Genomic DNA, 12,720 nt, shown 5'->3' with positions numbered 1-12,720 from the left:
TAGAACAAAAATTCATTTATTCACATCAAGCTTTTGTGGGGCTCATTGAAGACTTACTTGAACTATTATTCAATAAAAAATAAAAGCTTTGTTTTTGGCCTACCAGAATAGAGATAGGCACAAAAGAAATTTTCGGTGTTTATGGTTCACTCGAATAAATGTAGTAATTCGCGAGAATGCAATATCATGTAGTCATAGTATATTAATAAATAATTTATACAAAAGACAGTTTCTTCTTAATAGTAAAATACTTGCACAACTAGCTATATTAAATAGGCATTGCCTTTATTGATTTCCAATGATATAATAAAATAAGAAGATTGAAATGAATCCTTTGAAATATCTGACTTTGATATGGAATTACTTGGAAAAAGAATACCCGGAAGATATAATATAAATAAGTATGAAAAAATAATATTATCTAGTAGTGAAATTGAACCAAAACATTCAATAAAAAAATATTTATTTTTTTATTAATTTTACCCAGTACACTAAATCAAATCTGTATTCCTGCATTTTTCTCTAATAAAACATCAACTGACGTTTGAGTTGACTTGTTATTAATATGAGTTAAGTAGTTTAATCCATGACATATGACTTTAACATAGCTGAGTTTAAGACAATAATAAATGTTTTTAATATTACAATATTTTATTAAATTTTACAATCAAGTGTCATTGTTTACAATTTAATTGGATTTTAAAAATGATTGGACTCCATGTTGAATATAAGAATTTATATGCAAATGTTTATGTCTGAATTTATATGATTTTAATAGTGTTTGGTAATAAAATTCATGTGGGTTCAGAATTCACACTTGAAATTACACCATAAGGATATAAAACCTTAGTATTTCGGGTGCATGGGACGCGAAAGAAAATTAGAGCATCATCGTAAAGCACGCAAGCATTCCTCTCCTTCGGTACTTGTCACAATAAAGGAAAATTCGAGCATCATCGTGAAGCACGCAAGCATTTCTGCCCTTTCCTCTCCTTCAATTAACAAAGGAAAATTCGTTGGAATATGAGCATTTTCGTAAACTCTACGCAAGCATTCCTCTCCTTCGGTACTTGTCACAATAAAGGAAAATTCATATGAACACTTTGTCTTGCTATTCACAACCAGGAAAAGTCCTTTGGCCTCATCGTATGGAAGCTCCCTCTCCTTATTCCTTATGCTATAAATTTAAGTAATGTAACTGATTGAAGTATGAGACATCTTGATCTTTAATCTTGCTTTAGAAAGTTTGGGGAAAGCAGAATCCACAGTGGGAAACAATTAACAGTACTAAAGCAAGCAGGTATACAACAAGAGCCATCATGTATTTTCCTTACAATCCAAGACGTGCACCTTTGCTTGCTTTGAATACTTTTGATTTACTTGTAGTCAACGTGCTCTTTCCATTTCAACCAAGAAATCTGTTGTTGCATCGTTTCTTCATATGTTCAAAACTTTTATTTTCATCTTATTTCTGGCTATGTCAACTGATTTTACAGAAGTTAACTAGAGAGGTGAATTGATGGAGAAGACTGCGGCGAAAACTGAAGAAGTTGCTGGTAGAAGCTTATTAGACTTGGTGTTCTCTTGGTCTATCAGGGATGTACTAAACAGAGATCTTTACAAAAATCAGGTTTGCATGTATGCCGTTTTGTCATGTTTATGTGTACGATCCACTTATGATTTGTTTTTTTTTTGGCGGTTAAATCCCATTTGCAAGTTGATTAAAGTGAAATCATTTAGAGACTTCTCCTTCCATGACATTTAGATTTTGCTGAAACAAGATCAATCTTGGCATGAACTTAGACTTGATCCCTATACTTTTCTTTGGAAAGGATTAGACCAGTAAGCTAAGCATCCAATGGTCAGTAAAGCAGAACATGTTGTTCTTTGAAGATCATTTATAGTAGCGGTTTCTTTTCATGTTTTTGGAATTTTCAGAATTGACATAAGATTAATTGACAGCAACTGGAAAATGCGTTGACCGATTTCTATTTTCTTGCATTTGATGTCCGTGGCACTAATTTACTCAACAACAGGTGAAGAGGATACCAGAGAGATTCACGTCAAAGTCACATTACATGAAGTCATTCATTCCTGCTCTAAGCGAGGAAACTCGGGCAGATTTGTGCTCAAACATGATGAAGGTCTCCCAAGCACCTTCAAGGGAGATCTTTTCAATTGAAAGTTCAAAAGAGTATAAACCTCCCAAAGACTTTTTTTATAAGATGTGGTTGAAAAGAATGGGAAAAACTGGAAATGGGAAAGGAATATACGAGCCTGAGGTTGGAGATCTCCTTGTTTTGACAGATGCAAGACCGAAAGACATTGCAGATTTGAACAGGCCTGGGATAAACTATCTTCTTGCTTATGTTCATAGGGTATCTAATGGGCTGGATGATGACGATAATCATGAAAAGTTATCAATTCTCACATCCAAACCCATTGAATTTGGATTAGAAAACAAGCAGAATAAAAGGGAGTCTGTCATTGCTGGACAAGAGATTCAAAAGAAAAGCAGAGCCACTGTCTTCGTTGTTTACCCAGCAAACATGACGACGAATGTTCGCATATGGAGATCATTGAACTCAGATCTGCAAGGGGGGAACACGAACGTTATCCAGAATGTGCTTGAAACTAGTTCACCTGTAAGAAGGCGAAATCATTTTTCTTTATGTGTAGGGAAGTCCTAGTTCTGTTCTAATAATTCAGCTGCTTAACTGACAGTTGCTGTGTCTTCTCCTGCAGGATAGCCAAGATTGTTCTCACTGCTTATCTGAAGTGAATAGAAGTGCTGCACTTTGTGGTATGGAAGAAACCATAATCAGCTCCTTTAATTTAAATGACTCACAGGAAGGTGCAATTGCAAGCTGCATTGGTCTGAGTGAATGCCAGCATCAAAGCACTGTCAAACTAATTTGGGGTCCTCCAGGGACTGGAAAGACAAAGACAGTTGGTTTATTATTGTTTTCTCTACTTAAACTGAAGTGCAGGACACTTACATGTGCTCCAACCAATATTGCTGTGTTGCAAGTGACATCGAGACTCCTAAAGCTAGTTACAGACTCTCTTGAATATGACACTTATGGACTTGGAGATATAGTTCTCTTTGGGAATGGGGAGCGAATGAAGATTTCTGAGAATGATGATCTTGAAGATATATTTCTTGACCATCGTGTTGAAGTGCTTTCTCATTGCTTTGCCCCGTCAACCGGGTGGAAGCACACTGTAGATTCAATGATAAATTTGCTTGAAGATCCGGAGCATCAGTACCGCTGGTACTTTGAAATCATGAAAAAAGAGAATGTGAGAGTGGGTCAGGATGATGGAATGATTGAATTTGAAGAGATGAACAGCAACAAAGAGAAGGATGAAGTGGTCAATGGTCAAAATCAGATGGGCAGGAACAGCAGAAAAGTTCCGAAGAAAATTCTAGTGCAGGCATTGAAAGACAACAAGAAAACTGAAAAACAGAAACAAAAGGTTTCTTATTATCAAGATAAGCTTCCAAAGTGTGTCGGAAAAGGAGGTCAATATGGAAAGGAAAACAAGGAAGATGATATTCTCCCGTTCGAGGAATTTGTAAAGAAAAGGTTCAAAATCCTTAGTGAGAAGCTGGACATTTTAATTGTAGGTTTGTACACGCATTTGCCAACGTCTGTCATTTCATTAGAAGTTGTGAAGAACATGATAAAAGCTCTTGATTCACTCAGCCGCCTGAAAACCTTGTTGAATGGTGTTAGCATTGGAGATGAAGGTTTAAAGCTAGTCCTCAATGATTTCGAAGATGAAGAAAGCAGTGCGTGTCAATTTTCATGGTTGGCCACTACAAGAAAGGATTGCATTCAGATACTGAATTCACTTCCTCGATCATTTGACGTGCCCAATATTTTTAAAAGTTATCAAGTGAGAAACTTTTACTTGGAAAATGCATGTCTAATTTTCTGTACCGCTTCAAGCTCTGCCAAGCTGCACACAGAAGGAATAAAACCGATAAAAATGTTAGTTGTTGATGAAGCTGCGCAGCTTAAAGAATGTGAATCGACCATTCCATTGCAGCTTTCTGGTCTTCGCCATGCCGTTCTTATAGGTGACGAGCGCCAACTTCCTGCCATGGTTCAAAGCCAGGTGATGAGGTTAATCTTTTTTGCATTCCATTTACTGAGTAATTTATAAGATTTAAGTTGTAATGTTTTTGTCAAATAACTTGATCAGATTTCCGAGAAAGCTGAATTTGGAAGGAGTTTGTTCGAGAGATTGGTCATACTGGGACACGAGAAACACCTACTGAATATGCAGTACAGGATGCATCCATCTATAAGCTTATTCCCAAATAAAGTGTTCTATGATGGGCTAATCCAGAATGCTTCAACTGTCAAAGAAAGAAACTATCAGAAACGATTCCTTCAAGGCAATATGTATGGGCCTTACTCATTTATTAATTTAGCCCATGGGGAAGAGCAATTCAATGACGATTGCAGCACGAGAAATTTGGTCGAGGTTGCTGTAGTTTCAGAGCTAGTTGCAAGTCTTTTTAAAGGTATGCATTTAAGAAATGGTGTTAGGGAAATCAAATATATGACATAGCTATTGGTTTATCTTTTTGTTGGCAAATGAGAAAGCTAAAGCTTTCCTTTTCTTTCCATCGCAGGGTTTACCAAGGCAAGAAAGGGGATGAGCGTAGGAATCATATCACCGTACAAGGCTCAAGTTTATGCAATTCAAGAAAAGATTGGAAAGACTTACAGTGCATATAGTGACTTTGCCGTAAATATTCGGTCTGTCGATGGATTTCAAGGAGGCGAGGAGGATGTTATAATTTTCTCTACTGTCAGATGTAATGCAAACGGAAAAATAGGTTTCCTTTCCAATCGCCAAAGGGTTAATGTGGCATTGACCCGTGCAAGGTATCATCTCCAAATACCAGATAGGATTGCAAGTTTTTTGCAAGTTAATGTGTGTGTATGCATCTATGTGTTAGGACATTCCAAAAATCAATTACGTGTTTTGGCAACTTGTATACTTCACAAGAGCTACTAACTTGTATTAGTCAAGCTTAGAAACAATACAAACAACAAAACAAGAATGATGAGAAAATTCTTGTCTACTCAACTCAATTCTCTCTAGCTCTCTCTCTGTATTTCTCTCTATTTTTGGTGTCACTCAGCTCTCATAAGCACCCTTTACTTATAGCTGATATAGGAGACAATCCTTCCCATTTTAGTCAATTATAGTAGCCACTTTTGCCACCGTATTTAATATTCAGCAACCACTTTTGACCTTCACCATGCAGCCATGTTTAGCATGACAGCCAACAGCCCATTTGTGTCCATAGATAACACTATGTATTGGTGATTTTGAATAACAATTTATGATGTACTGTCTAATGAAGGTACTGCCTCTGGATATTGGGAAATGGAGCAACTCTTGTCAACAGTTACTCTATTTGGAAGAAATTAGTTACTGACGCTAAGGAACGGGGGTGTTTCTATAATGCCGAAGACGATAAAAGCTTGTCTAAGGCTATTGTGGATGCCTTGGTGAATGTGAATTCTCTGCTGTTCAGAAATGCAAGATGGAAGGTATGTATGCTGAATACTACTGTCTATTTTTTCCTGTAATCGTTTTGTCTGAAGCTGAATACTACTCGGTGGACTTATCATCTCAAACCTTTTTCCCATTAAAGTTTTGCTTCAGTGACGATTTTCGGAAATCCATTCTGAAAGTGAGAAATGAGGCTCGTCAGGAAGTGATTTCTTTGCTGGCAAAGCTTTCGAGTGGCTGGCGGCAATATCCTGAAGAGAGAAACATCGTTGTCCGACATGGAACTTCTCCTGTACAGTTAGAACAATACAGAGTCAATGACCAGCTTCATCTGATTTGGACAGTGGATATAATCAAGGAAAACTCAAACCACACACAAATTCTCAAGGCGTGGGATGTTTTACCATTACCTGATTTACCAAAACTAGCAAGGCGTCTCGATGATGTCTTTGGGAATTATACAGTTGATAAGATGAATCGCTGCAAGCACAGATGTATAGAAGGGTATGCATCTCTCTTTTTTCATTTTACTAGATTCTGGTATTATACATCAACGGTTGCTTGAGTTGACTTGATCAGCAGTAGGAATCCATTGACAAACCTCAGATATTTTCTGTTATATGCAACAAGGGCAGGTCTCAAACCTGACCTGAGACCTCTCCCCTCCTTGCTCTGCAACAAAGAATACCATTAGGCTAAACATCCATTGCTATGGGTATTCTCTACTATACTTGCTCTGCTGGCCTGAATAAATAAAAAAAATCAATTATTTCTTTTTTGAATTGCAGGAATTTGGTTGTTCCAATGAGATGGCCACTGTGTTTCGATGGTGCTGCCGGGCGTAGCATCCCTGAAATTGATCCTGTTGAACTTCTGTCGCAACCTTCGGCTTCACTTATGGCGGCGACACCACAAGCAAAGACACAAGCAAAGATACCAGATGCACATCGCAGATTACCCAAGTATATGAATAAAGACAACAAAAAATATCCCAGCAAGTCACTTTTTGAAAATGTAAAGCTTCCGTCACAACCTTTGGCTTCCCTTCTGGTGCGGACACCACAAGTGAAGACACTAGGTCCACACCGCAGATTACCCCAATATATAGAAAAAGACAACAAAAGAAATCTCCGCATATCACTTTTTGGATGGGAGCTCATGTGCGTCTGTTTCATTGTTTTTATTTTGATTATTTGTTTTATTCGGTTTTAATTAATGGATTGAGCATAATAACCGAATGTTTTAGGCTATGTTATTTATTTATTTATATATATATATATATATATATATATATATATATTTTTTTTTTTCAGCTTGAAAGATAATTTTGATAAATTAATAAAATAACAAACTAGCTATTCATCCTCTGAACATTTTTTTTTCTCAACTTTGAATTCTTAGCCTTTTTCTTTCTTTGTTTTTAAGTTTTCATTAGTTTTTTGTTTTGTAGAAACATGCTTGATTTATATATATATATTTTTAAAATGTTGTTATATATTTTTTAAAAAATTTAAAATAATATTGTTTTAAATTCACTTTTATCTATATAAGTTAAATGCGTGATATGTGACCCAATGAGTTGAATAACTTTGATTGAGACCATGTTTTTAATAGTATAATGTTTTATTAAATTTCACAATCTAAGTGTCATTGTTTACAATTTAATTGGATTTTAAAAATAAACATTGGCTCCATGTTGAATGTAAGAATTTATATGCAATTGTTTATGTCTGAATTTATATGATTAATTTTAATAGTATTGCGGTAATAAAATGTACTATAAAAAGTTTATGTCTGAATTTACATAATGTTTTTTTTAAAATTATAATCACAAAAACTATCACAATTCCAAACATATCCATAATTAAAAAACATCAAGGAGGTCAATTTCATTTAAAATATGATTTGATTTATATTTTTTTAAATAATATTATTTTAAAATATTATTATTTTAAATTGACTTGTATTAATATGAGTTAAGCAGTTTAATCCATGACATATGACTTTAACATAGTTGAGTTTAAAACAATAATAAATCTATTACAATATTTTATTAAATTTCACAATCAAGTGTCATTGCTTACAATTTAATTGGATTTTAAAAATGATTGACTCCATGTTGAATATAAGAATTTATATGCAAATGTCTATGTCTGAATTTATATGATTTTAATAGTGTTTGGTAATAAAATTCATGTGGGTTCAGAATTCACACTTGAAATTACACCAAAAGGATATAAAATCTTAGTATTTCGGGTGCATGGGACGCGACAGAAAATTCGAGCATCATCGTAAAGCACGCAAGCATTTCTGCCCTTTCCTCTCCTTATTCCTTATGCTATAAATTTAAGTAATGCAACTGATTGAAGTATGAGACATATTGATCTTTAATCTTGCTTTACAAAGTTTGGGGAAAGCAGAATCTACAGTGGGAAACAATTAAAAGTACTAAAGCAAACAGGTATACAACAGGAGCCAATCATGTATTTTCTATACAAAACCAGCAAGACTTGCAACAGTGCTTGCTTTAATTACTTTTGATTTACTTGCAGTCAACGTGCTCTTTCCACTTCATTCTTCAGGAATCTCTGGCCCATTTTCATTAAATCATCTGCACGTCCATTTCTTTTCATTTATTGGGGTTTTTGGAAGCTATTAAAAAAAACAGCATTGTCACAAGGTAAATATCTGTACTGGTCTTACTGTCGGGTTTCTTCACTCATAAGAAACCTGTTGTTGCATCGTTTCTTCATATGTTCAAGACTTTTATTTTCATCTCATTATTGGCTTTGTCAACTGATTTTACAGAAGCTAACTAGAGAGGAGAAATGATGGAGAAGACTGCAGCGAAAACTGAAGAAGAAGTTGCTGGTAGAAGCTTATTAGATTTGGTGTTCTCTTGGTCTATCAAGGATGTACTTAACAGCGACCTTTACAAAAATCAGGTTTGCATGAATGCCATTTTGTCATGTTTATGTGTACGATCCACTTATGATATGATTTTTTTTTTCCGGTTAAAATCTGTTTAAGTTACATTTCTACTGATTAAATTTGGCAAGTTGTAATCATTTAGAGACTTCTCCTTGCACGACATCAAGATTTTGGTGAAACAAGATCAATCTGAAATGAACTTAGACTTGATCCCTCTACTTTTCTTTGGAAACGCTTAGACCAGTAAGCTGAGCATCCAATGGTTAGTAAAGCAGAACATAAGTTCTTTGAAGATCATTTAGTAGCGGTTTCTTTTCATGTTTTTGGAATTTTCAGAATTGACGTAAGATTAATTGACAGCAACTGTAAATGCAGTTGACCGATTTCTATTTTCTTGCATTTGATGTCGGTGGCACTAAATTACTCACTAACAGGTGAAGAAGATACCAGAGACATTCACGTCAACGTCACATTACATGAAGTCATTCATTCCTGCTCTAATCGAGGAAACTCGGGCAGATTTGTGCTCAAACATGATGAAGTTCTCCCAAGCACCTACAAGGGAGATCTTTTCAATTGAAAGATCAAAAGAGTATAAACTTCCCAAAGACATGTTTTATAAGATATGGTTGAATAGAATGAGTAAAACTGGAAAGGGGAAAGGAATATACGAGCCCGTGGTAGGAGATCTCATTGCTTTGACAGATGCAAGACCGAAAGACATTGCTGATTTGAACAGGCCTGGGATAAACTATCTTCTTGCTTATGTTCATAGCGTATCTAATGGGCTGGATGACGACGAGAATCATGAAATGGTATCAATTCTCACATCCAAACCCATTGAATTTGAATTAGAAAACAACCAGAATAAAAGGGAGTCTGTCTTTGCTGGACAAGAGATTCAAAAGAAAAGAAGAGCCACTGTCTTCGTTGTTTACCTAGCAAACATGACGACGAATGTCCGCATGTGGAGATCATTGAACTCAGATCTGCAAGGAGGGAACACGAACGTTATCCAGAATGTGCTTGAAACTAGTTCACCTGTAAGAAGGCGAAATCATTGTTCTTTATGTGTATGGAAGTTCTAGTTCTATTCATCATTCAGTTGCTTAACTGACAGTTGCTGTGTCTTCTCCTGCAGGATAGCCAAGACTGTTCTCACTGCTTATCTGAAGTGAATAGAAGTGCTGCACTTTGTGGTATGGAAGAAACCATAATCAGCTCCTTTAATTTAAATGACTCACAGGAAGGTGCAATTGCAAGCTGCATTGGTCTGAGTGAATGCCAGCATCAAAGCACTGTCAAACTAATTTGGGGTCCTCCAGGGACTGGAAAGACAAAGACAGTTGGTTTATTACTGTTTTCTCTACTTAAATTGAAGTGCAGGACACTTACATGTTCTCCAACCAATATTGCTGTGTTGCAAGTGACATCGGGACTCCTAAAGCTAGTTACAGACTCTCTTGAATATGAAACCTATGGACTTGGAGATATAGTTCTCTTTGGGAATGGGGAGCGAATGAAGATTTCCGAGAATGATGATCTTGAAGATATATTTCTTGACCATCGTGTTGAAGTGCTTTATAATTGCTTTGCCCCGTCAACCGGGTGGAAGCACACTGTAGATTCAATGATAAATTTGCTTGAAGATCCGGAGCATCAGTACCGCAGGTACTTGGAAAACATGAAAAAAGAGAACGAGCGAGGGGATCGGGATGATGAAATGATTGAATTTGAAGAGATGAACAGCAAGAAAGAGAAGGATGAAGTGGTCAGTGAACAAAACCAGAAGGGCAGGAACAGCAGGAAAGTTCTGAAGAAAATTCTTTTACAGGCATTGAAAGACAACAAGAAAACTGAAAAAAAGAAACAGAAGGTTTCTTCTCATCAAGATAAGCTTCCAAGGTGTTTGGGAAAGGGAGATCAATATGGAAAGGAAAACAAGGAAGATAATATTCTCCCGTTCGAGGAATTTGTAAAGAAAAGGTTCAAAATCCTTAGTGAGAAGCTGGACTTTTTAATTTTTGGTTTGTACACGCATTTGCCAACGTCTGTCATTTCATTAGAAGTTGTGAAGAACATGATGAAAGCTCTCGATTCACTCAGCCGCCTGAAAACCTTGTTGAATGGTGTTAGCATTGGAGATGAAGGTTTAAAGCTAGTCCTCAATGATTTCGAAGATGAAGAAAGCAGTGCTTGTCAATTTCATGGTTGGCCACTAAAAGAAAGGATTGCATTCAGATACTGAATTTCACTTCCTCGATCATTTGACGTGCCCAATATTTTTGAAAGTTATCAAGTGAGAAACTTTTGCTTGGAAAATGCATGTCTGATTTTCTGTACCGCTTCAAGCTCTGCCAAGCTGCACACAGGAGGAATGAAACCGATAAAATTGTTAGTTGTTGATGAAGCTGCGCAGCTTAAAGAATGTGAATCGACCATTCCATTGCAGCTTTCTGGTCTTCGCCATGCCGTTCTTATAGGTGACGAACGCCAACTTCCTGCCACGGTTCAAAGCGAGGTGATAAGGTTCATCTTTTTTGCATTCCATTTACTGAGTAATTTAAAAGTTTTAAGTTGTAATGTTTTTGTCAAATAACTTGATCAGATTTCCAAGGAAGCTGAATTCGGGAGGAGTTTGTTCGAGAGATTGGTCATACTGGGACACGAGAAACACCTCCTGTAATGCAGTACAGGATGCATCCATCTATAAGCTTATTCCCAAATAAAGAGTTCTATGGTGGGCTAATTCAGGATGCTTCAACTGTCAAAGAAAGAAACTACCAGAAACGATTCCTTCAAGGCAATATGTAATGGGCCTTACTCATTTATTAATTTAGCCAACGGGGAAGAGCAATTCAATGACGGTGGAAGCAAGAAAAATTTGGTCGAGGTTGCTGTAGTTTCAGAGCTAGTTGCAAGCCTTTTTAAAGGTATGCATTTTAGAAATGCTGTTAAGGAAATCATATATATGACATAGCTATTGGTTTCAATTACTTTTTTGTTGGCAAGTGGGAAAGCTAAAGCCTTCCTTTTCTTTCCATCGCAGAATTTACAAGGGCAAGAAAGAGGATGAGCGTAGGAGTCATATCACCGTACAACGCTCAAGTTTATGCAATTCAAGAAAAAATTGGAAAGACTTACAGTTCACACAGTGATTTTGCAGTAAATATTCGGTCTGTCGATGGATTTCAAGGAGGCGAGGAGGATGTTATAATTATCTCTACTGTCAGATGTAATGGAAACGGAAAAATAGGTTTCCTTTCCAATCGCCAAAGGGTTAATGTGGCATTGACCCGTGCAAGGTATCATCTTCCAAATACCAGATAGGATTGCAAGTTTTTTTGCAAGTTTAATGTATTGATGATTTTGAATAACAATTTATGATGTACTGTCTAATGAAGGCACTGCCTCTGGATAGTGGGAAATGGAGCAACTCTTGTCAACAGCGATTCTATTTGGAAGAAATTAGTTACTGATGCCAAGGAACGGGGGTGTTTCTATAATGCCGAAGAGGATAAAAGCTTGTCTAAGGCTATTACGGATGCCTTTTTAGAATCGGACCAACTTGATGCTCTTCTGAACTTGAATTCTCCACTGTTCAGAAATGCAAGATGGAAGGTATGTGTGCTGCTAACTTTTCTTGTTTCTTGATTTTTTTTGTTAGTTCTTATTGTCATGTCTGAAGCTGAATACTACTCGGTGACTTATCACCTCAATCCTTTTTCCCATTAAAGTTTTGTTTCAGTAACGATTTTCGGAAATCCATTCTGAAAGTGAGAAATGAGGCTCGTCAGGAAGTGATATCTTTGTTGTCAAAGCTTTTTGAGTGGCTGGCGGGAATCTCCTGAAGAGAGAAACATCGTTGTCCGAAATGGAACTTCTTCTGAACTGTTAGAACAATACAGAGTCAATGATCAGCTTAAACTGATTTGGACAGTGGATGTAATCAAGGAAAACTCAAACCACACACAAATTCTTCAAAGGTGTGGATGTTTTACCATTGCCCGATTTACCAAAACTAGCAAGGCGTCTCGATGATGTCTTTGGGAATTATATACAGTTGATAAGATGAATCGCTGCAAGCCACAGATGTATAGAAGGGTATGCATCTCTCTTTTTTCATTTTACTAGATTCTGGTATTATACATCAACGGTTGCTTCAGTTGACTTGATCAGCAGTAGGAAATCCATTGACAAACCTTCAGATATTCTCTGTTATATGCAACAAGGGCAGGTCTCAAACCT

At 36.4% G+C, this 12,720-nt stretch overlaps 2 protein-coding genes and 1 pseudogene across 3 annotated transcripts in view; 2 read left to right on the top strand and 1 right to left on the bottom strand.

The window, feature by feature from the left end:
- The first annotated feature begins 1,103 nt into the window (after window positions 1-1,103).
- On the top strand, window positions 1,104-6,782 carry LOC118046667 (uncharacterized). Of its 2 annotated transcripts, XM_035055637.2 has the most exons (9): window positions 1,104-1,300; window positions 1,497-1,630; window positions 2,037-2,645; window positions 2,746-4,125; window positions 4,213-4,537; window positions 4,649-4,904; window positions 5,390-5,579; window positions 5,684-6,045; window positions 6,330-6,782. In XM_035055637.2, the coding sequence occupies exons 2-9, from the start codon at window positions 1,520-1,522 to the stop codon at window positions 6,751-6,753; spliced, it is 3,657 nt and encodes a 1,218-aa protein (XP_034911528.1). In that variant the 5' UTR covers window positions 1,104-1,300; window positions 1,497-1,519; the 3' UTR covers window positions 6,754-6,782. The 2 variants fall into 2 exon arrangements, with proteins under 2 accessions (XP_034911528.1, XP_034911529.1); XM_035055638.2 differs by lacking the exon at window positions 1,104-1,300 and having other exon boundaries at window positions 1,505-1,638.
- A 1,458-nt stretch (window positions 6,783-8,240) lies between these two features.
- Window positions 8,241-12,323, top strand: LOC118046670 (uncharacterized; annotated as a pseudogene).
- A 292-nt stretch (window positions 12,324-12,615) lies between these two features.
- Window positions 12,616-12,720, bottom strand: part of LOC140954803 (uncharacterized) — a 5,249-nt gene continuing 5,144 nt past the window's right edge. Inside the window, exon 6 of the mRNA XM_073405574.1 lies at window positions 12,616-12,687. Coding sequence (XP_073261675.1) covers window positions 12,616-12,687 — 72 coding nt within the window. The remainder of the gene's footprint in view (window positions 12,688-12,720) is intronic.

The sequence above is a fragment of the Populus alba genome, chromosome 17 (assembly GCF_005239225.2).
Source record: "Populus alba chromosome 17, ASM523922v2, whole genome shotgun sequence".
Taxonomy (NCBI): Eukaryota; Viridiplantae; Streptophyta; class Magnoliopsida; order Malpighiales; family Salicaceae; genus Populus; species Populus alba.
This window is presented reverse-complemented; position numbering and strand designations above follow the sequence as displayed.